Source organism: Salmo salar, chromosome ssa27 (assembly GCF_905237065.1).
Source record: "Salmo salar chromosome ssa27, Ssal_v3.1, whole genome shotgun sequence".
Classification (NCBI taxonomy): Eukaryota; Metazoa; Chordata; class Actinopteri; order Salmoniformes; family Salmonidae; genus Salmo; species Salmo salar.
Genome location: NC_059468.1, coordinates 21,984,517 through 22,008,621, shown reverse-complemented (window position 1 = coordinate 22,008,621; position 24,105 = coordinate 21,984,517). Strand labels below are relative to the sequence as shown.

At 42.4% G+C, this 24,105-nt stretch overlaps 1 protein-coding gene across 1 annotated transcript; it reads left to right on the top strand.

Moving 5' to 3' along the window:
• The first annotated feature begins 240 nt into the window (after positions 1–240).
• Positions 241–11,020, top strand: LOC106588712 (homeobox protein MOX-2). The gene is made up of 3 exons (XM_014177989.2): positions 241–1,213; positions 6,123–6,295; positions 10,035–11,020. Exons 1-3 carry the CDS (start codon positions 703–705, stop codon positions 10,254–10,256), a joined length of 906 nt encoding a protein of 301 aa, XP_014033464.1. The 5' UTR covers positions 241–702; the 3' UTR covers positions 10,257–11,020.
• The last annotated feature ends 13,085 nt before the right edge of the window (positions 11,021–24,105 follow it).

The window sequence follows — 24,105 nt, the reverse complement described above, 5'->3', positions numbered from 1 at the left end:
CAACACTGCACTTCTAAGAAAGTGTATATATGGGGGTCGGGTGGTTTCAAAATAAATTGCCCACTTTTCCTTAGTCCATTGGAATGGTTCAGATTGATTGTGCGTTGCGTTTTGGAGGAAGATCCTATACATGTGGTCTGTAGCCTAGCAGTGAGCCAGTGACCCGGCCTCCCTCTCACGTTACGTCCTATATATAACATCCCCCCTCCTCGGCCTCCTCCCTCCCTCCCTTCCTCTCTCTCTCCCAACTTCCCTGGAACCACCTTCTCCCTGGAACCACTCTGGCCTCAGCCGTCTCTCTTCTCCTCCGTCTCTCCTCTCCTCCGTCTTTCCTCTCCGTCTACCATCTCAGCACAGTCAGTGTTTACCCGCGCTGCGCCTGGCAACAGGCTGCATGCTCAGGATTACAGGAGGCCTTACCTTTCAACACTGCGAGCTCTGCCTTCCTTCAGCCTGCTTCGATCTCTGTCCCTGGGAACTAACGCGGGGCACACGGAGGTGCGAGGTGAGAGAGCCGTGGAGGAGAGCCCTGATTTGAGGCGCTGCGTCCGCCCACCTCCATCGACTGGCTTCAGTCCGCTCTACTCTCTCTCTGTCTTGTGGTCTCTATTAGTGTCTGGTCGTTCCTGGAAGTTTTGGTGGTTGTGTGTGTGGTGGACTTAGGGGAGTTCGTCTTTCGGGTGGATCTCGTGGAGCACCGTGATGGATCACTCCCTGTTTGGGTGCCTCCGTAGCCCCCACGCCCCGGCCCAGGGCCTGCACCCCCACCCTGCCTTTACCCAGTCCCCGCTGGTGCTGCACGGACGCTCCGACCACATTTCCTACTCCAACCTGCCCGACTCCTCGCCCCCCTGTGGGGGGTACCCTGGACCTGGTGGGGAGGAGGCGTACGGAGGGCAGCAACACCACCATCGTGGAGGACACCTCCATCAGCATCAGCAGCACCCCCACCACTCACAGCACCAGGCCCACCAGACCCCCTGGCATGTCCCCCAGATTCCCTCACCCAACACCAGACATAGCCTCTGCCTGCCTCCTCCGGACAGTCAAGTCTCAGAACTGTGTGGATTCCACACCAACCCCGGTCTAGGAGGTAGTAGTGACCCCACAGGTGTGTCGTGTGTTCCTGGGGACTTTGGACGACAGACGATGTCCCCGGACGAGACGGAACAGAGACGCAACAGTAAAGGGAAAGATGACTTGCACAGCTCAGGTAAGATGAGGACAATGAGGACATTATTCTCTCCTCTCCTCTTCTCTTAGCTTTGACTTCAGTATCAAAGTTTTGGTAGTTTCTCTCAAAACTCACTGAGGAGTTTTCATCACATAGCGAGGGAGTATAATGATTTGAAGTGTTTGGTTTGTCTATTCTCATATTGGGATTTCACCATCTCTGTGTCAGCTCCACAGATGTTGAAACAGCAGAGAACAGTGTGTGATACAGTAATAAAACATCTATTTGTTGCATTTTTATTAATTGGCTAATGTTTCCGTGATCACTGAATGCACTGTAGTTGTATGTGTCAATGATCCTACATTGGAGAACCTCATAAGAAGTTAAGCAATGACAAAAGAGTTCAGCGCATACTTTTTAGTTTGAAAGTAAATTCTTAGTTTTAACCTCACTTACTATTAGGCTTGTTGTTTGAGCATTTGGGCCTTGTTTTTACAGTAGTTGTCCGGATAATATTGATGGTCATATGTCAATACTTTTGTGGTATAAATATTCAACTTCAGGGTTATTTGAAATAGACTTAGTTCTGATGATTAAAACTGATGTCTTATTTGATTACCGACTGCTTGATGCTCATAGTTTAATGTTAAATATAATTTTGTTTTCTTAATTGTCTAATTGCAAATGTAATTTATTAATTTCAATTAGTAGCTACTGCACAAAAGTTAGCTGTAATTTAACACTTAACTGTACTAACATACCGGGAAAACATTTCAGTATTATAAGACCTTATGTTATAGCTTCTTTACAGATCTTATATTATCTTCATACATTGATTGTCTTATATTAGTTTATCACAACTGTTTTCCATACTGTATTGACATTCGTTCATCTCTGGAATTAGTTTTTACAAATTAACGATGTAGAATTAGGCTAACTTTATTTGCGAATTCATATTTACAAATTAACGAGGTAGAATTAGGCTAACTTTATTTGATAATTCATATTTAAAATAAATGCAGGCAAGCGCTTCTTAGAAACAACATCTTATTGTGTGAAACCCTAGGCAGCAAGGCCGTAAACCTCAAATATGATCTTGTACTTCATTTCACCCAAATGCAATTAATACAATTATTCTCATAACATAATTTTGTTTCCTTTTCAGTAGAACAACGTATATTAAATGAATTAATCTATTAAGGAAATATTTTTGGGAAGCAAAATGATCATCAAAATTCAATTAAACCATTGGACTAAAAAAAGCTTAAATTATCTTTAGAAATGCTAAGGCCAATAGTCATACTATTCTATTGACAATGTTATATAAAGACATGAGCTAGTGAGATACATTACAGATTTGCAGTCATCTTCTGTTATGTGAAGCATTAGATCCATTGCCTTTCCGTTTGTCTCAACAACAGATATTAAGATACTCCCTCAGTGATACTGTAATCAGGGTAATGATTTACCTCTGTCATTTGCAATATTTACACAGATGGATTGTCTCACTTTTACCTCAATCTACCATTCTAATTAGACTATTTACCTGTTTCTCCTTTAACGTTCTCCAATCTCAACCGCCCTCAAACCAATGTTAAAGGTTATAGCCTGGGACAGCCAAGTTTTTCTTTGTCTCTCCCTTCAGGCTCCCAGGGATAATCAACAATGACATTTTCCTCCAGGGTATTAATGGCCTACCGGTGTTATATCTGTGAAGCCACCTTTTAAACTGTTAGAACGGCCACACCTGGGCTTGTTGATAGGCTTAAACCTACGTACTATTTATGGCTGTAGAATGTATGTACCTATAGCATTAGCCGCAACAGCTGTGCGCAAAAGCAGGCTTATAATCTTAGTGGAGAATTCATCCATACTACTTTTGGATATCACTGCAATATGGATGATAGAATGGAATGGAACGGAACGGAATGGAATGGAATACAATATAACTTTATTGCCCATTAGAAACAGAAATTCTCATTTTTGTGCAGTGAAGAGTTACATAATAAAAAAAGGTTTATATTAGGTCCCATTTCCACATTTGTTAAACAGCTATTTTGAGATGAGCACAGTCAGTGGCACGTGTGTGTATACATAAGTCGGTGATATAATTTTACACCCTGTCCACTGAACGACTGTGTTGCCTTCGAGAACGCTGAGGTTGTAAGGGACAAACTGATCTGGACCCTGGGTGGAGTCTCAAAATGGCCGATGGCTAAATGCGTTGGACTCGTCATTCAGGGCACAGCACTAGACCTAATATGGCTGTATATGGCTGTAGTCGTCATTATTATCGACAGACACCATAATAATACAAGCTCCATCCATATACGTGCTGGAGACTAGACACATCAAGTCCTTAATAAGTTACTAGCACAGTGGCTGTACTTCCTGGTGGCTACATGCAAACACAAGGGCTGATTCAGGACATCAGCGTAGGGTCACGACAAGAGGACTGCTCTCCATATCCAGAAGCCATTTCACTGACATCTGCTTCCAGTGGCGTCGTGCACCAACACGTTTTATTGGGGCACTGATAGGATGGGCAAATTTGATTTGCATGTATCTGTGTTATTTTCCCAGCAGGCACACGTGCTATTGTGCCCAGTAGTTAACTTTCCTCCTTCACTTTCCATCTCTCAGGTCAGTTTTACACCAGGGTGCAATTCTGATTGACAGGTAGTAGAAGTCTGAAGCATAACCCAGGAGCTGCCATGGACTTTTGGAACACCTCTAACACAAATCACATTTCCTTATTTTCCCTGGCACATTACAAAAGGCAACATGAGCTTTCTGTAAGTTTCTATTTCTGATGAGGCAATGGTATAACAATGATGTGGCAATAGTGAAATAATAGGTGAAATTCACCTTGATAAATAACAAAGAATGCAAAACAAAAGTAAAAAATGTATTGTAGAATAATTTTGTAGGAATATTAAAGGAGTATTGCAATATATTGTACGGTATAAACCATTAAACAATTGTTTCAAATTAAATATAATCCCCAAACTGTGTGAAAGACAATTTGTTTGAAAACTTATTTCCAGAAACCTCTTTGTCCCATATTCTGTTTTTACAAATGGAGGTGCCACGAATAGAGGGTACAAGCTGTGCTGTGACTGTGTGATGTGGCAGAGAGACAGACTCTTCCCTGCCACTATTTGCTTTGTCAACACATCCAACACATCCAACATTTACAGTTGAACTAAGAAAATGTCAGCTGGTTTTGTGTGGCGTGGACTAAATTACAACTCAATGCATTTGACGCCCTGAAGTGTGATGTTTAGAGAAATCCATTGATGTTCACCGAATTTTAAGCCACATCTATAAGGGAAAATATATTTTAAAGGATTTCATTAATAATGTACCCTTTTCAGACTCCAATTGAGCAATCTGGATTAAATACAGGCAATTGGATCAAAAGGAATTACAATCTGGAAAGTCTTTCTAAAGTCTACTTAATTTCAATCAAATATACAACGAATCACACACACAACACTCTCATCCCTGTCATCTTCTGAATTGTTTTAGCCATGTAGATTGGGCTGGTGTACGTTTTCAGACTGTGCTCCATTTTATGTCTAGGCCCGTGGTTGTTGCTCAGCTGATCTGTGTATCTATCGGTCTATTGTTCAGCCTACTAGGTGATAACCGGGAGGTCCACACCCTACTGTCCCACATTACCACATCACATTATCACGCTACTACACACCCCACATAGCAGAGGCAGCATGAACCTAATTGTTATGTGGTCAGTTCATTGGCAATTTCTCTAATGGAATAGCCTTCATTTCTCAGAACAAGAATAGACACGAGTAGAAGAAAGTTCTTTATTTCTGACCATTTTGAGCCTGTAATTCAACCCACAAATGCTGATGCTCCAGATACTCAACTAGTCTAAAGAAGTTTTATTGCTTCTTTAATCAGGACAACAGTTTTCAGGTGTGCTAGTGTAATTGCAAAAGGGTTTTCTAATGATCAATTAGCCTTTTAAAATGATAAACTTGGATTAGCGAACACATCATGCAATTGGAACACAGGAGTGATGGTTGCTGATAATGGGCCTCTGTACGCCTATGTAGATATTCCATAAAAAATCAGCCGTTTTCAGCTACAATAGTCATTTACAACATTAACAATGGCTACACTGTATTTCTGATCAATTTGATGTTATTTTAATGGACAATTTTTTAAAATATTCTTTCAAAAACAAGGCAAATGTATAAGTGACCCCAAACTTTTGAACAGTAGTGTACATTACCACTTCATATTACCCCACCCCTGATGGACCTCAGCTTCATCTACCCTCAGATCCACCAGAGATGAGCTCTAGGAATCACTTTTGTCTTTGAACAATAGAGCTACAGTGTTGAGTTGGCTAGCATCAATTATTACCTCTCCTTTTGGATAAAACTTCTATTTAAAAGAAGTGATAAAGTACTGGAGAGAGGCCGAGACAATTTCACCAGCTTTCCAGTTAAACAAATGATTGTTATAGGACATATTCTCTGTGTCGCCTAGGTTTCAAAGAAATGAGGCTATGGTAAATTGATTTGTGAAATGTTCACATACAGTAAGAATGTGTTACAACTTAATGGTATTTCAGAGATATCAGTCTGTTTCTTTCTATGCTCTAAGGAGGGAGCGAAGATGAGTGAGTCTGTTTCGGAGAAAGAACATATGGAAGTTGCCTGAGTGAGCTGGGCTCTGGGACAGTACTCCCTGCCTGGCACTTCTCATGCAGCCCCTCCCCCAGGAAGACACTATAGTGTGCATGACCAATATCCCCATAATAAAAGGTGATTGGCACTGATAATTGTTTAGCTTTTAGTTTGTGTTTCAGCCCTGCAGTTTATCACACAATCCCTTCTTTTTTTCACGCCTTTTATTCTCCTTTCTTTTTTGGCGACTCAACTGTGTCTAGAAGAAGTTCTGTTTTTCATTTTAGATTCCCAGGACGGGAGCTATAAGTCTGACGTGAACAGCAAGCCCAGGAAGGAGAGGACAGCGTTCACCAAGGAACAGATCCGGGAACTGGAGTCAGAGTTTGCGCACCACAACTACCTGACGAGACTTAGGCGATATGAGATAGCAGTCAACCTCGACCTCACAGAAAGACAAGTACGTTACCTGCACATGAAAAAATGCAATGTAAATTGCATGTCAAAAGTGAGAAAAAAAATTACATGTTAAAAAGTATATTACCTGTTGTCATGCTAAAAAAACAAGTTCATTAGTCATAACATTGGCTTGTTATCTAATAGCAAAACATAATGCAGTTAATTTCTGCCTTTGATGATCAAATAAATCAGAAAATTGGCAGCTCATGTGTGAACAAAATAACTAAAGGAATCGCAGTTAGAGGATTAATACTGTAATTACACTAATAACTCAGACACTTGTATTCGAAGAGTCACAGTGAAGCTAACACTGAAATGGCAGCTAACGGCAGTTGATATGGATTCTGTTAAAAACTACACAGGCCTCGGGATGAAAAACCCAGTATGTTTTGACATTAGCAAACACTTGGACATGTCATGCTAATGCACTGAATGTAATCACTTCCAAACCAAACCACTGAGGCTCTTTGATGCACAGTATCTGTGCAGTGTGTGTGTGTGTGTGTGTGTGTGTGTGTGTGTGTGTGTGTGTGTGTGTGTGTGTGTGTGTGTGTGTGTGTGTGTGTGTGTGTGTGTGTGTGTGTGTGTGTGTGTGTGTGTGTGTCTGTGTGTCTGTGTGTCTGTGGGTGTGCAGGGACAGTCTGATGGCATGTGTCAGAGACCAGATGTTTCTCTAATTCCCTTCCAACACCAATAGGAAATACACTGGACATTAAGCGACAGTTTTCCACACACTATGCTCAACGCAGAACATCCATTCAAGGTGTTCTAGGAGTCTAGGAGTGTATAGCTTTAATCTCCCCTTAATGTATGGCAGTGAAAAAGCTCCTTATTCTATTCTATGCTATATTTTCGATGAAAAGAGGTCAACTTTTAATTGAAAAACATTCTTATTTAATGAATAATTTATGCCTAATCTGCCTTGATCTGAAAAGCTTGCCTGCATAAAACTGTTTAAAATGATGCGCTCAACCAAATGAACCTCCACACTCAGCACACCCATAAGGGCTTTTGGAACTCATCATCTGTTGTCTAAATCCAATCAGAGTGTCTTGGTTGCAGCCAGGCCCAGGCAGCCAGGCCCAGGCAGCCAGGCCCAGGCAGCCAGGCCCAGGCAGCCAGGCCCAGGCAGCCAGGCAACAACCCACCCAGGAGTTAGGTCCTTCCTGCTAGGAGCCCTGTCCCTCATCATCCCTCCCCACTCCTACTCATATTGACTGCCTCTCCTCTCTTTTCCTATCTTCTCCTCTCTTCTCCACACAATCCCAATACAGGGCCCATAAATCTGGATGTGTGTGTGTGTGTGTGTGTGTGTGTGTGTGTGTGTGTGTGTGTGTGTGTGTGTGTGTGTGTGTGTGTGTGTGTGTGTGTGTGTGTGTGTGTGTGTGTGTGTGTGTGCGTGTGTGTGTGAGGGTTGACCCTGGATGTTAAACCCAGTCTAACATCCTTCTGGCTATTATCTTACAGTGCAGCTTCTATCCCCCTGATCCTGCTGTTAACTACTGTATAGCTTTACTAACAATGATTGTACAAATCGGGCCTCAGCCCAAGGGCCCCTCATACCCCTGGAGGTCTTGTCTCGCAACTGAACCTTGTGAATGTGTGTGTGTGGTTGTGTGTGTGTGTGTGTGTGTGTATGTGTGTGTGTGTGTGTATGTATGTGTGTAACAACCGTCTCAGGTAACAACTTACGAATTACTTATTGCACAATTAGGACTGCACCCAAGGGCGTATACAGTGGCAGAGGATTGTGTGTGTGGTTGTGTGTAACAACAACTTACAGAGGACTTTTACGAGGCGGTTGACGCTTATAAGCCTGTTTATTAGAAAATTAGCCACACATGCGTGTGTTTACTCTGTAAACTTAACTCCTATCTTGGGCCTGTGAGTGGCAGGCTACAATGCCTAAAATAAATCCTACAGAGGAGCATAGGGCTCCTGTGAGAAAGCAGGTCGCTCGGACGGTGGATAAGAGGGGGGTCGGGGGGGGATCAGGGGCTTGTTGGAGGGGGTTGCAGTTTGTGAGGCAGGGGGAGGGCCAACAGGAAGGGGTAGGGTGGTGTAGAGGCGTCAGGGGGGTTTGGGGATGGATGACACAAGGGCAGTAGGTGACGGGATGGGAGAAGGGGGGGCGGGTCTTCGCTCGGTCCCGATCCGATCGGGCCGTTTTAGGCAGCAGCTTTATCATCACAAAGAGGAGCCGCGAATACTGAAGGATCTGTGGAGTCAGGAACAAGATCCGAGGCAGGATCAGCACATACCTGGCCATGTCGAAATAAGACGCCTCAACAGTCAACACTAACCACGAAGTCCAACGTGGCTGCCAGTCGCCTGCTCAGTTCACTGTCACCCAGCGTTATTCATATTATAAACACCATGGGCTTACTCCAGATACAGGATCTTCATTTGAGCCAGTTTGCTACATTAGGAAAATAATCCTGCAGCAACAGGAATTGTGAATTATTATGTTGATTATAATTAATGGACATTTTTTGTAGGGATTGATGACAATTTCGTTACTGCAAATCAAGTCTGAAATTACAAACTGTAGCATTTTAAAGCCTTTTAAACCTTGAATAAACGAATGATGTGTGGAAAAATTCTCAGCAACAAAAGAGTGATCAAATTAAGATCTGTATCTCCGTACGCTACCTACAACATACACAAAGGGTTCAGTGTCATCAAGCGCTACCCACAACGTACACCCAGGGTTCAGTGTCACCCTGTGAATCATACATCGTACACAGTGAGTTAAAAATGACCCAAAGTACCCCGTCGACGGCAACAGGGGATCCCAGACTCAAATGGTGCGCGACTGCGACTAATGATCTTGTAGATAATAATCTGGCTCTCGGCTGCCAGCTCCGGTAAATTAGGTATCTCTCGGGGTTTACATAAGATCATGCCGTGTGACGACGGAGGTGGGGCAGCTAGAGAGGGTGTGTGGGGGGAGCTGGTGTGTCGGGAGAAGTGTGTGTGTGTATGTGCGTGAAATGAGAGGTGGGGGAGCTGGGTTGCACACTCCTGTGGTGTGTGTGTGTGTGTGTGTGTGCAGGCGTGTGTGTGTGTGTGTGCTCAGCTGTGCTGGCAGAGGTCTGTTTCACTGAGGCCGTAAATCTCCCAGTCACATACACTGATAGAGGAGGGTTCACGCGAACAGATTCAGGACATTGAGTTTCCTAACACACAGTGGGATGTTAGGGTTTTACTGAGGGATGGGGGGAAGAGGTGGGAGGACGCTAGGGTTTTACAGACGGGTCTACATGCCAAGAACTCAGTCTCCAGAACCCCACAACCAATGCACCCACAGTGGCATCGAGTTACCTCAGACCCTCACACTCCTCACACTCAGAACCTCACACTCCATCTCCACTCTCTCACAACAAGGCCTTAAGACTCCAGTTAAACGTTGTGCAATGAAAAGTTGTTGATGTTTTCTTCATGTGGTCATTATTACTACCCTAAATACATTTTCTAAAACCTTGGCTAACATTGCCCTTGTTATTGGGAAGGGCTATGATCCACTCACTTTCCTGCAAACGATCCAAGTGTCAAACTCCAGTCCTTGAGAGCCACAGCATCTGCATGTTTTCCTTCCTCCCTACGAGTGTCTAAATCAGACACCAAAGGAAAGAGCTGAAATTAGCAGTCACTGTGGTCCCCCAGGTATTGAGTTGGACCCCCCTGTCGTATAACTTCCACTAATTTCTCTGTAAACCAATTGGTCTCCTCTCCTCCAGGTGAAGGTGTGGTTCCAGAACAGGCGGATGAAGTGGAAGCGTGTTAAAGGAGGTCAACAGGGGGCAGCGGCCCGGGAAAAACAACTTGTAAATGCGAAGAAGGGAACGCTGTTGCCGTCAGAGTACTGTGGCATGGTGGGAGGATTACACCACTCCTCCAGTTCCCCTGGTAATGAGGACAGTCACGACAGCGACCAGAGCTCAGAGCACGCTCACTTATGACCCTGACCCGCCACATAGGTCACGCAGTGGTCAAAGGTCAATTTTGCGGCCATTTGGACAAACGTCTAAAATTGCAGTGAGTTGATGTGATCATGTTGCATTTGTAGGTACAGAGTTACATACAGAGGCCAACATACTCACTACGCTCTCAGGAGTAGAAAGAAGACATAGGCCTATACTCTCTCAAGAAGCAGCAACAACAGGTGTTCTGACTGAAGGTGTTTGTTGATTGGCAAAGGAGTGGAGGAAGAAAGATAGAAGTAAAGGTAAGCAAGAAGAGGAAGGAATGGAACGAGGATGGAATGATCAACTGAATGTGTAAGATCAAATCAAAAAATATATGCTTGTGAGCAAAGCCTCAAGCTCCTGAGACTGTAAATTGGGAATACAATAGGATATTATTGTGAACATTCCACAAGTGCTTTGCATTGATAAAATGGCTTGGATTTTTGCACTGTCAAAGACTAAATTCTACTGTATTTACTCAGTTTGGAATACAACAATCATGCAATGAGCTTTAAGTAAAAATTTGGAATTGAATTGAATAGTAGGCTGTTACCGTGAGTCTTATTATTCTGATTTACTTACAACATAACTGAATGATGCATATTAGTCAACATCTCCCGACTGTTGATCCATTTGGTTTTACATTGTTCTCCCACTAAGTCTTAAAACGTTTACTTTTTGAGTGAAATATATATATAATTTTATTACATATAAATCTGGGACATAATGGTTTCTTAAGTGAATAAAACTGATCAATCAAAAAATGTATTTGTCATTGTCAGGTTCTTGAACATTCTCACAATATTACACCATTTTTATGTTACTACAGTAGATCTGTATAAGTACAAATCTATGAATATTGGAAATAATGTAAGCATTTCTTTGCCTTCTGTATGAGTGTGTATTCTAATTTGTGTTTTAGAGTGGCGTTTTGGCAGTGGCAGAGCTGTAACCTCCTACGGTACACTACCAGCTGGTTTTGGCCGTGGCAGAGTCGTAGCCTCCTACGGTACAGCACCAGCTGGTTATCCAATAGCTCCGCAAGTTTGGATTTAACTGATTTGTGGCTTTCCAGCTCCCTCAGAATCACATACACAACAGGGACAAAGTGGATTTGTGTTCAGTTGTGGTCAGACTCCATCAGACTTCAGAACCCTGCCTTCTCTCTTTCTCTCTCTCTGTTTTTTGATTAGCCGACGGTCTGATTTAGCTGTTTGTATATGACATCGCCTGATCAAAGCAGAACACAGAGACACTCTTCAGGAAGTGAGTCAGAGCTGTTGGAGAATAAATGAGGATAAATGAGGAACGTATTCATGAGGCTTTATAGTGAAGCTTAGCCAAATGTCCAGCTGGAGTTCTCAGAGACCTGTCTAAACAGTGTGATGAATTTCTTGAATTGAATTTCCTCCCAGTGTGGATTTGATGTGCCCATTGTGTAGACAGCTAACGCAATCTTCTCTAATTCCATTTCAATGATACTCCACTGTTCTGTATTACAGTGTAAAGGGAAGGTTTGGTAGACAGCCTGCTGTTGTGGAATACCTCTGGACTGTGTAATGTCTGATCTTGAAGGAACCTTCTACCTGACCCCTTCGGGAGCAGCTTTCCTTCTGCAGGAAGGGTAATGTTGTCATTACAACCCTCCATGCCAAGAACAACACACGTCAACTAAAGACTTTTCCACATTGGATCTGAGCGTCTCCTTTGCTTTTCCAACTGAAAGGATTTCGGATCATTCTCAGTATAGGGTAGGTGTTGATAGATGATGTCCACTGTAGTATGATACCCCAAACTGTAGTGAAGATTGTGATTTCTGTTTCTCTCTGGTAGCAGAATATGTTTAATACACCGCGATCCAGACGTTGACTGACAGAATCCGTGTCTTGAATCTAGAATCGCTTTCCAGCGGCACAATGTAAGCAGATACAGAAATATCAGCGTTTTCAAAGCGAGTTTGAACTTTTTCGACTTTTTCTCAGCGACTGAGTTGCTTTGAGAATGACATTGACCATGGATATGCCTGAGTTTAATTTCTCACCATTTTTACAGACAGTTTGGGACAGGTCCAAGACATGGTTCATCTGGGATACAAAAAAAAGGCCATCTGTGAAAAATCTACCACTGCTGTACGTTTATTTAAATAATTAGGAATAACTCGCAGATCAGGTCACATCACATCCTTCATGGCTGGTTAGCGTTCCAGGGTGTTTAAGGCCAACGGTGTATCTTCTTTACCTGGGTTTTCTATCATAATTATCTGAACCAAACAGCACTCTGACCAATAAATACTATAGGCCTACTGAAGGCTCAAACTGACAAATACCATGAAGTTCTTCAGCATCACAAAATTCCTCAGATATTGACATGACAAATTGCCAGTTACGTTACTGTTTAATACAATAATGATGTAATTTGTGTAATAACATAATGATAACCCACTTAATTCTAATACCATAGCTGTGACAGTGGAGAGAGCAGAATATGTGAGACTAAGGGATTGGATTCGTGCTCAGGAAATTGTTCCAAATCACAAGATTATTGCTGGATGATATTCGATGACGAAATGCAGGAAACCACAAGCCCTCCAATAAACTGGCAGGGGACCATGAGTGACAGCTGTTTTAGGCATTTAGAGCCATTTTTATTGGCATAAGAGCCGCTTTCATAATAGCTGGTATGGAGAAATGGTTCTGTCTGGGCCAGGAACTGAAGGTAAGGGTGCTGATTTGTCACTTCACACCTGGAGTGATAAAGGACTCAGTCACGCATATTAATACTGCAGCCAAAGTAGATGCTATCATAAACAATACAGACATATAAAAGTATGTATATTATATGTCAATTATACTTTTAAATTAGCTAAAAATGACTTAGTTATCACAAACATGTTCATCTTTCATCAGAAAAGTATTAGAAACAAAAACAAGCTTGGTCACAAAAGAGAAAAGAAGTATAGCGGAAGATCCTGTTTAAATTTAAAGGCAATGTTCCCGCGTTAGGGGAGACCGCATTCACGGTAAACTGTCACATCCTGATCTGTTTCACCTGTCTTTGTGCTTGTCTCCATCCCCCTCCAGGTGTCACCCTTCCTCATTTTCCTCAGTGTATTTATACCTGTGTTCTCTGTTTCTCTGTTGCCAGTTTGTCTAGTCTTGTCAGGTCTTACCAGCGTGTTTTCCTGTCTCCCTGCTTTCTCAAGCTCTGTTTCCTAGTTTCCCCGATTTTGACCATTCTGCCTGCCCTGACCCCGAGCCTGACGTTCTATACCTGCCTGACTCTGACCCGTTTACGAACCTCTGCCTGTCCTGACCCCGAGCCTTCCTGCTGTTCTGTAGCTTATTGACGCTGGATTACGGATCTCTGCCTGCCTTCGACCTGTCTTTTGCCTGCCCCCTGTTTGGATCAATAAACATATGTGACTCTAGCTGTCTGCATCTAGGTCTTATCCTGAGTTCTGAAGGTAAACGCTGCATATGTCGGCTCAATCGGAAATTACCTTTACATTTTAAGGCAAATCTTCCGCGATACTTTGATAATGTGGATTGAATTAACATCACAGAGTGGGGCTCCCAAGTGGCACAGCGGTCTAAGGCACTACATCTCAGTGTAAGAGGCATCACTACAGTTCCTGGTTCAAATCCAGGCTGCATCACATCCGGCTGTGATTGGGAGTCACATAGGGTGGTATGCAAATGGCCAGGGTAGACCGTCATTGTACTGTAAGTAAGAATTTGTTCTGACTTGCCTAGTTAAATAAAAGGTAAAAAACAAAATCCAGCCGTAAATCTCAGCTGACATAACATAATTTGAATTGTAGCACCTGCTCACATTTTACAGTTGTACCAAAATATAGGTTATTACAACTTACATAATGTGTACTACACTATAAATTATGTTACATCCTGACTCCCTCTATTTAAGCATGTCATTGTTGTTTGAAATAAAACAAAGTTTTAATAAGTGGCCATAAACACTACAAATTAAAATGTATTATATAAAGCAGGACTATAAAGGAAAATATCTTAATTCCAAACTATTAAACAACATTTATTGGTGTGTGTGTGTGTGTGTGTGAGTGTGTGTGTGTATTTTCGTTCTACCAAAAAAAAGTGTTTTCTTCAGGACAGAAGTAACAAGCTTTCTATACATTACTGGACCTAACACAAGGAATATGATAATCAATGACAGCTGACTGTGATTGGATGCTCAAAGGAATTTTTGGTTGTTTTTAAATGTGGTGAATCTGGACATTTTTCTCTTCACACACAGCAGCCATCCTTAGACGTTCCAGATCGTTCACTTTGAACACAACACAAACATCTGCTCAACAAATTCTGTCATTTTCTTTCCATGCAAGCCCTGAGCCCAGAACCTGACTTAATGTGAAGCTGCATCAGCCTTAACATTTGGCAACTTCACGTAACGGCCAATTTCTGAGGGTTTACTGACTTTGTTATAAAGCATAATGTTATATTTTTCTGAAAAAAAATGTCTCATCATATTATTTCAAGATTATATTGCTTACATGTAGTTATATGCTTGACTGTGAGCAAAAAAAAAAAAATATATATATACATATACAGTACCAGTCAAAAGTTTGGACACACTCATTTAAGGGTTTGTCTTTATTTTTAATATTTTCTACATCAAATCAAACTTTATTTGCCACATGCGCCGAATACAACAAGTGTAGACTTTACCGTGAAATGCTTACTTACAAGCCCTAGTTTGAAGAATCTCAAATATAAAATATATTTGGATTTGTTTAACACTTTTTTGGTTACTACATGATTCATAGTTTTGATGACTTCACTATTATTCTACAATGTAGAAAAAGTGCAGAGTGCTAAGTCTGGGACCAACAGGCTCCTCAACAGCTTCTACCCCCAAGCCATTAGACTGCTGAACAATTCATAAAAATGTATTTAACATGTTTTTGGTTACTACATGATTCCATATGTGTTATTTCATAGTTTTGATGTCTTTGCTATTATTCTACAATGTACTGTAGAAAATAGTAAAAATAAAGAAAAACCCTCGAATGAGTAGGTGTGTCCAAACTTTTGACTGGTATACTGTATGTATATTCTTTGCACACCCTCTCCATAGTCATGGGTAGTCCGTAAATGAGATCAGAAAATCAATCTGAAACTCAATTTATAAAGAGTGAAAAGTCAAATGACTTCCAGAAGCTTCCATGGTTCTGCCACTGGTTTCAGACCAGGATTAGCAAGTGAGACATTAGAGCCTCCTGCCACACACATTAGAGCGTCCTGCCACACACAGTCCCATGTGACTGGGATTTCCCCAGGGTCTGACACTGACAGACACATTTCCCAGTGCCCACACACACCACACCTCATCTTAGTGTCATAGATGGCATTCCCAGGCCTTCTGCCGTAGGAAAAGTGTATTTGAGTGTCCTGAAAAGCACAAATACCTATTATTATATTGTGTATTAAAAATAAAATGTATGTGTTATTATTAATCTCTCATGTTCTATAATGTCTTCTTCAGAATTTATATTTGTGGCTGTGTGTGTTTCCTCCACCGAGGACTTGATACATCTTCCCAGACAGTGAGAATTCATTCTAACCCCCTATTTGACTCCAAGGCTTACAGCTGTGGCTACTGTGAACTTTCCAGCAAAGAATAAGTCACCATGCAATGAGAAAGAGCAACATGCTTAGCTCCCTCAGTAGGCTAGGAGAAGGAAAGACTACTGGTTATGGAAGATATGGTTATAGAAAATCACTGTGAATGAAACTGAGAATGCATCTAAGAAATATCTCATTTAGGGGGGCTAGCTGTCTTTTTCCATAATGGTTGACCATAGCTAAGGTGTTGAGGTGGGCTGTGGACTGTCTCATGCCGGTCATTAAGTTTGGAACAATAGTGCTGTTCTATAACTTTTGCACAATGGATGATTGTTTCAAGAATGCTTGAATGTTCCAGTGACAGATAAAGTGCAGAACTACGAGTATTTTGTGTACAGCTTTTGCAATAAAAACCTGTGTAAAAATATACACTTCTAAAAAGCTGTCCAAGTTTTCAATAAAGCTGAAAATATCTGCCCAAAGATGACTGATTACTACAGAAGTGTCATCTGAGAGGTCCGTCAGAACGTTCCTAACCCAGTTGGTGGTTTCAGTGGTCAGGAGTGGACAGAAGTGTCTTCTACACTGTTACACAACATCAGAGTAACACTGAGACATCATTGTGTCCCATATACAGATGTAGGATCTTAATTTGATCACCCTGTTGCAGGAGAACTTTCCTGAGAATTTCCAGTAGATATGAGGTTTAAAAAGGTTTCTGAAGTTTGTCATTTTCACTTTGAAATTTTAGACTTGATTTTCCCTTATGAAAAATATATCAACTCCTACAAAAATGTCCATTAATTATAATCCACATCATAATTCACAATTCCATTTGCTGCAGGATTATTGTCCTGCTGTAGCAAACTGGCTCAAATTAAGATCCTATCTATGTAGACTGTACCACGTGCTCTCTCTCTCCCTCCCTCCGTCTCCCTCTCCCTACCACTCTCTCCTTCCCTCTCTCTCTCCTCCCTCCCTCCCTGGGCTCTCTGCCAGAGATATGCACCTGCATTAGAGGCCTACCCTTTCCCCTGTCATCTGAGGGACCCTGTCTTGGGAAAGTGTTTTTAATAAGGAGTTTGTCTTCACTCACACATACAACAGCTGGCTGCAACTCATGGAGACAGTTTCCCTTTTTACTCTATTGTTCTGAAGTTGGTTTGAACTGTTATGTACAGTACAGATTGGTATCATGCCCTGTAATGGACGGGTCAGAGGTAGACAGTTTGAGTTCTGACAAATGAATCGTTGTGTCAATGTACAACTCCGGCAATCAATCGCCACCTTCAAATGTCTTACATCAAAATGAAAGATATGAATAAAGTTAGAAACAAAAGACAGTGCTAACATACTGTATTTCCATTCCGTTCCAAAATGCTGAATGAAAAATTAGGTTAGGTTAAATGGATAAACGAAAAAAAATATACCTAAATCTCTCTATGGTTTGCAGTAAAGCCTGTAGCAAATGCCTCCCACATTGACCCACTGCCAGAAGAAGTGACTGAACAGCATGCTACCAGATTTACATGTGCTCTCATCCATGGTGTTTCAGGAGATTATTGGCCAACAGAGACACAGAGATGATTGGTGTTTGTGTCCTGGGGCCATAGATCTTCTGGGTAAGTCTGTAAGAGCTTTCCACACCTGGATTGTGCAAAATAAGTGCCCTTCTTTGCGAGGCATTGAAAAACTTCTCTGGTCTTTGTGGGTAGAACTGTGTTCGAAATTCACTGCTCGACTGAGGGACCTTACAGATAATTGCATGTTTGGGGTACAGCGATGAGGTAATCATTCAAAAATCATGTTAAACGCTATTATTGCACACAGAGTCCATGCAACTTGTTATGTGACTTGTTAAGCACATTTTTGCTCCTGAACTTAGGTTGCCATTATGAAGGGGTTGAATACTTATTGACTCAAGACATTTCAGGAATAGGCTGCTCAGATTTTAGAGCTGCTGTGTTCTTCTGGATGTTGAGTTCTTTCCGGACAGATATTAGATGTTGTTTGTTGCATTGGTTCTTTCTACTCCACTCCCCTGTGGTTATCTCCTCTCCTCTCTGTGGTTAAACAAGCTAAAATAGGATGGTTAGTGAACCCCAGTCTATAGGAGTAAAAAAGGCACACAAACGTTTTAGTAGATTTACAAAAGGAAGCCGTGATTTACTGCCGCTCTCCAGATGGTTTAGAGCGTCCAGATGTTGAACCGAGAGGGTTTTGAACTGGGCAGGTTGTCCTACTTGCATCTTCGCAGAAAGACACCATAAATAGTTGAGATGTTAACGACGGGGTTTTACATTCGTTGTTGGAAAGATTGGACCAAGGTGCAGCGTGGTAGACGTACATCTTTCTTTATTCAATGAACACTGAAACAAAACAAATACAAACGAAACATAACGTTCAGTAGGGCTACACAGCACATTACCAAAAACAAGATCCCACAAACTAAAGGTGGAAAAAAGGCTGCCTAAATATGATCCCCAATCAGAGACAACGATAGACAGCTGCCTCTGATTGGGAACCATACCCGGCCAACAAAGAAATAGAAAACATAGATTGCTAGTCACACCCTGACCTAACCAAATAGAGAATAAAAGGGATCTAAGGTCAGGGCGTGACATGGGGGGTGAGTCTGGAAGAATGCAGACTTAGTTTTTGGTTACTAGAAGCTCTTATCTACGAGGCCTGATAACCAGATCAGCACAAAGCCTCTACGAGTAGAACAAGGATTGGAATTTATGTTTGAAGCTGATTTTCTGGGTGATCAAAAGGATGAGTCAGATCTGTTGTCTGTTGTTTATCTCTACAGTTGTCACAGTTTGTTCTGTGATTTACATCACAGAATTCTTCAAAAGTCATTATTCCTTCCTGGGGTTGCTTTCCGAGTGGTAAAGCGTTGCTGCCGTATCCTGGTCCCAGATCTGTTGGTCCTGTCTTGTACAATTTGACGTGACAATGACCATAGGAGCTAGCAAGACAGCACCAACAGATCTGGGTCCAGGCTATTGCTATGGCTTTTAGGCCAGTGCCATCTATAGTAATAGATGTGGTAGTTTAGTTAATACCAAAAATGGTTTACAGGCTGTTTTTATTGTCTTTAAAATGGAATCAGACCCAGTTTGGAATGACATAAGAGTCATTGCCTTGACCCATGACACAGTCGTAGACATAGATGTCACCCACATTGCACTTTTGATCTATGTCAATGTTTTTTCTTCTTCTGGGGTTTTCCAAGGTCTTCCTTAGCTCTTCCAAGGCTGTTTTTTCTCTATTTCTCCACCATACTTCTTTCAGTCCAGCATGTCTGTCTTGGTCCCAGCCGCTGAGCAATTTTCCATTTTTATTTTCCCCAGCAGTCATCAGGTCATTTTAGTTTACCACTCTACAGTTTCCTTTACACATTCTTACTCAATGATATTGAAATTGGCCATCAATGCCACTTCAAAATAGGGGCATGACACCTCTGTGAGGAACAGTGCTGATGGTTCATTGTCATGTCACTAACTGTCCAGGTGTATATTAAACAAGGCGGTTAGAGAAAGAGAGGCACACAGGCTGAGTGACGGAGGGAGAGAAATAAAGGAGGAGAGTCTAAATAAAAGGGTTTTGGTGAAGTGGGTCTTGTGGCAGGGCAGTGGTTGGTCCCTGGGGACTAAATAAAGCAGGAGACCAGAGAGAGGGCAGTGGAGGAGAAGTGAAGAGAGGAAAAGAGAGGGAGGGAAGGAAGGGGAAGAGAGCAGGTTGTTGACAGACAAACCCTCTACTCTGTCTGGGTGTCTCCAAAGAAAATCTGTCTGTTTCTGTCTGTTTCTGTCTGTCTGTATCAGTCCTGTCTGAGTCTGTTTCAGTCCTGTCTGTTTCTGTCTGGCTGTATCAGTCCTGTCTGAGTCTGTTTCAGTCCTGTCTGTTTCTGTCTGGCTGTATCAGTCCTGTCTAAGTCTGTCTCAGTCCTGTCTGTTTCTGTCTGGCTGTATCAGTCCTGTCTGAGTCTGTTTCAGTCCTGTCTGCTTCTGTCTGGCTGTATCAGTCCTGTCTGAGTATGTCTCAGTCCTGTCTGTTTATGTCTGGCTGTATCAGTCCTGTCTAAGTCTGTTTCAGTCCTGTCTAAAATTCCTGTCTGAAACACAATGCATATATATTTTTTTAATCTATTGAATTCCTGCCTGTTTGGCCCTGTCCAGGGGTATCATCGGATGGGGCCACAGTGTCTTCTGATCCCTCCTGTCTCAGCCTCCAGTATTTATGCTGCAGTAGTTTATGTGTCGGGGGGCTAGGGTCAGTCTGTTACATCTGGAGTATTTCTCTTGTCTTATCCGGTGTCCTGTGTGAATTTAAATATGCTCTCTCTAATTCTCTCTTTCTCTCTTTCTGTCTTTCTCTCGGAGGACCTGAGCCCTAGGACCATGCCTCAGGACTACCTGGTATGATGACTCCTTGCTGTCCCCAGTCCACCTGGCCGTGCTGCTGCTCCAGTTTCAACTGTTCTGCCTGCGGCTATGGAACCCTGACCTGTTCACCGGACGTGCTTGTTGCACCCTCGACAACTACTATGATTATTATTATTTGACCATGCTGGTCATTTATGAACATTTTAACATCTTGACCATGTTCTGTTATAATATCCACCCTGCACAGCCAGAAGAGGACTGGCCACCCCTCATAGCCTGGTTCCTCTCTAGGTTTCTTCCTAGGTTTTTGGCCTTTCTAGGGAGTTTTTCCTAGGGAGTTTTTCCTAGCCACCGTGCTTCTTTCACATGCATTGCTTGCTGTTTGGGGTTTTAGGCTGGGTTTCTGTACAGCACTTTGAGATATCAGCTGATGTACGAAGGGCTATATAAATAAATTTGATTTGAATTTGATTTGAATTCCCTCAAGTAAATCTTAATTCATCACAGCACAACCATGGTATACTATACAGTGAAAACATGTTGGCTGAACTCCTACAACAGTGATACCCCTGGAGGTCCAGTTGATGTTTTATCACTTTTCCACACATACCACACACACACACACACCAAAAACACACGTTGTAAATTTTAGTCAATTAACAGACGCTTTTATTCATAGCGACTTACAGGAGCAATTAGGGTTAAGTGCCTTGCTCAAAGGTGCACACACACACACACACACACACACACACACACACACACACACACACACACACACACACACACACACACACACACACACACACACACACACACACACACACACACACACACACACACACACACACACACACATACACACACTAACACACACACGATGGTGAAGTTTTAACACTGCTGAAGACAGACATTTAAGCAGTGTGCTAGATTGAAAAGAACAGGGAAGAGAAGGGGAAGTAAGCATTCAGAAGGACTGGAGCCTGGACAGGTGTGTTTGTTTGATAAAGGATGGAGTGAAGTAGAGAGCTGTAAAGAGAGGAAGAGAGGAGGGTGCAGGGCTATAAACAAATGCCATGGGGGATATAACGTGAGTGACCAGCGCTTTCCTCTTTCCTCTTGGCCACAGAGCTTGAAGCACTTTACAGCCTGTGAGGGGATAGAGCAGTAACCAGATCACTGGGGATTATTCACAGTCAAAGAGTAGGAGTGCTGATCTAGGATCAGTTCTGCCCTTTAAAACATAATGAATAAGAGGGGGACCTGATCCTAGAACAACACTCCTACTCTGAGACGCTTTGTGAATATGGGCCCAGTACACTAGGTGATTATTCACAAAGTCTAAGAGTAGGAGTACTGATCTAGGATCAGTTTAGCCTTTTTTTCATAATGAATGAGACTTAAAAGATAGCTCAGAAGTCCTCAAAACCTTGGTGGATTATCAGTGTGTGTGTGTGTGTGTGTGTGTGTGTGTGTGTGTGTGTGTGTGTGTGTGTGTGTGTGTGTGTGTGTGTGTGTGTGTGTGTGTGTGTGTGTGTGTGTGTGTGTGTGTGTGTGTGTGTGTGTGTGTGTGTGTGTGTGTGTGTGTGTGTGTGTGTGAGGGATCCTTATGCTACTTCTGCTTTCTCAGAGCTTGTTCCCTATTAACTACAGCAATTACTGGTCATTAAATAATAAACCAAGGCTGTTCCTTTCAAACTGAAAGTAATGAAATACCCAAAGGTGCTAATGGCAGTCTCCTGCACATGTTATGACTGGTCTTTCATCACTTTCTCTACCCCCACACACAATTCTGCCTGGACCGGAGAGATCTGGCATATGTTAAACTGTCTGGAACAGGAGAGAGAGAGAAAGTGGGAGAGAGGGGAAGTTGGAGAGGGAGAGAGGTAGAGAGAGCGGGCGAGAGCGAAATGAGAGCGAGAGAGGGCCAAGTGGGGTGGGAAGCAGAGAGAAGGAGAGGAATTGGAATGTATCGTGTAGGAAGCGCATGAACAAAATGAAATAAAACAAAATGTGTGGTACTTCTCAAAATGCTTCGTCAGCAATATTACTCTGAACATTACACTCATGTTGAACCATTCACTCTTTTCTTAAATGAGTCGGACGCGAGGGATATACTGTTGACACCCGACCAGGCCCCGATCCCAGTGATTTGCTGGAGAAGGAAACAGAGATTTCGAGGCAAAAGATCAGGGTGCCTTGTGAGGACCAGGCGACGAGTGGCTAATCTGCCCTTGCCCTCCATTCTGCTAGCTAACATTCAATCGCTAGAAAATAAATGGAACGAACTGAAAGCACGTATATCCTACCAACAGGACATTAAAAACTGTAATATTTTATGCTTCACCGAGTCGTGGATGAACGACGACATTAAAACTTCTTCGGGATCGGTGTCCCTTCGGTTGAGCTAACGTAGGCTAATGCGATTGGATGAGGTAACAAGAATATTTCCCAGGACATAGACATATCTGATATTGGCAGAGAGCTTAAATTCTTGTTAATCTAACTGCACAGTGAAATAATACCATGCTATTGTTTGAGGAGAGTGCACAATTTTGAACATGAAAGTTATTAATAAATTAATTAGGCATATTTGGGTAGTCTTGATACAGAATGCTGAACAGAAAGGCAATGGTTCATTGGATCAGTCTAAAACTTTTCACATACACTGCTGCCATCTAGTGGCCAAAATCTAAATTGTACCTGGGCTGCACCTGGGCTGGAATAATACAATACGGCCTTGCTGGTTGGTTTTTTCTTTGTATTATCTTTTACCAGATCTATTGTGTTATATTCTCCTACAATCCTTTCACATTTCCACAAACTTCAAAGTGTGTCCTTTCAAATGGTACCAAGAATATGCATATCCTTGCTTCAGGGCCTGAGCTACAGGCAGTTGGATTTGGGTGTGCCATTTTAGGCAAAAATTGAAAAAAAGGGGTGGATCCTTAAGAGAAACATTGAGCTGACGGGTTATACACTCAATCGGCAAGACAGAACAGCAGCCTCTGGTAAGACACGAGGCGGGGGCCTATGCATTTATGTAAACAACAGCTGGTGCATGATATCTAAGGAAGTCTCAAAGTTTTGCGCGCCTGAGGTTGAGTTTCTTATGATAAGCTGTAGACCACACTACTTACCCAGAGAATTTTCATCTGTATTTTTCGTAGCTGTCTACATACCACTAAAACCGCACTAAATGAGTTGCATTCCGCCATAAGCAAACAGGAAAACGCTCATCCATAGGTGGCGTTCCTAGTGGCCTGTGACTTTAATGCAGGGAAACTTAAATCAGTTTTACCAAATTTCTATCAACATGTTAAATGTGCAACCAGAGGGAAAATAATTCTAGACCATCTCTACTCTACACACAGAGACGCGTACAAAATTCTCCCTTGCCCTCCATTTGGCAAATCTGACCATAATTATATCCTCCTGATTCCTTCTTACAAGCAGAAATTTAAGCAGGAAGCACCAGTGAGTCGGTCTAAAAAAAACTGGTCAGATGAAGCAGATACTAAACTACAGGACTGTTTTGCTAGCACAGACTGGAATATGTTCCGGGATTCTTCAGATGGCATTGAGGAGTACACCACATCAGTCACTGGCTTTATTGATAAGTGCACCGAGGACGTCATCCCCACAGTGACTGTACGTACATACCCATCCAGAAGCCATGGATTACAGGCAACATTCGCACTGAGCTAAAGGATAGAGCTGCCACTTTCAAGGAGTGGGACTCCAACCCGGAAGCTTATAAGAAATCTCGCTATGCCCTCCGACAAACAATCAAACAGGCAAAGCGTCAATACAGGACTAAGATCGAATCATACTACTCCGGCTCTGACACTCGTC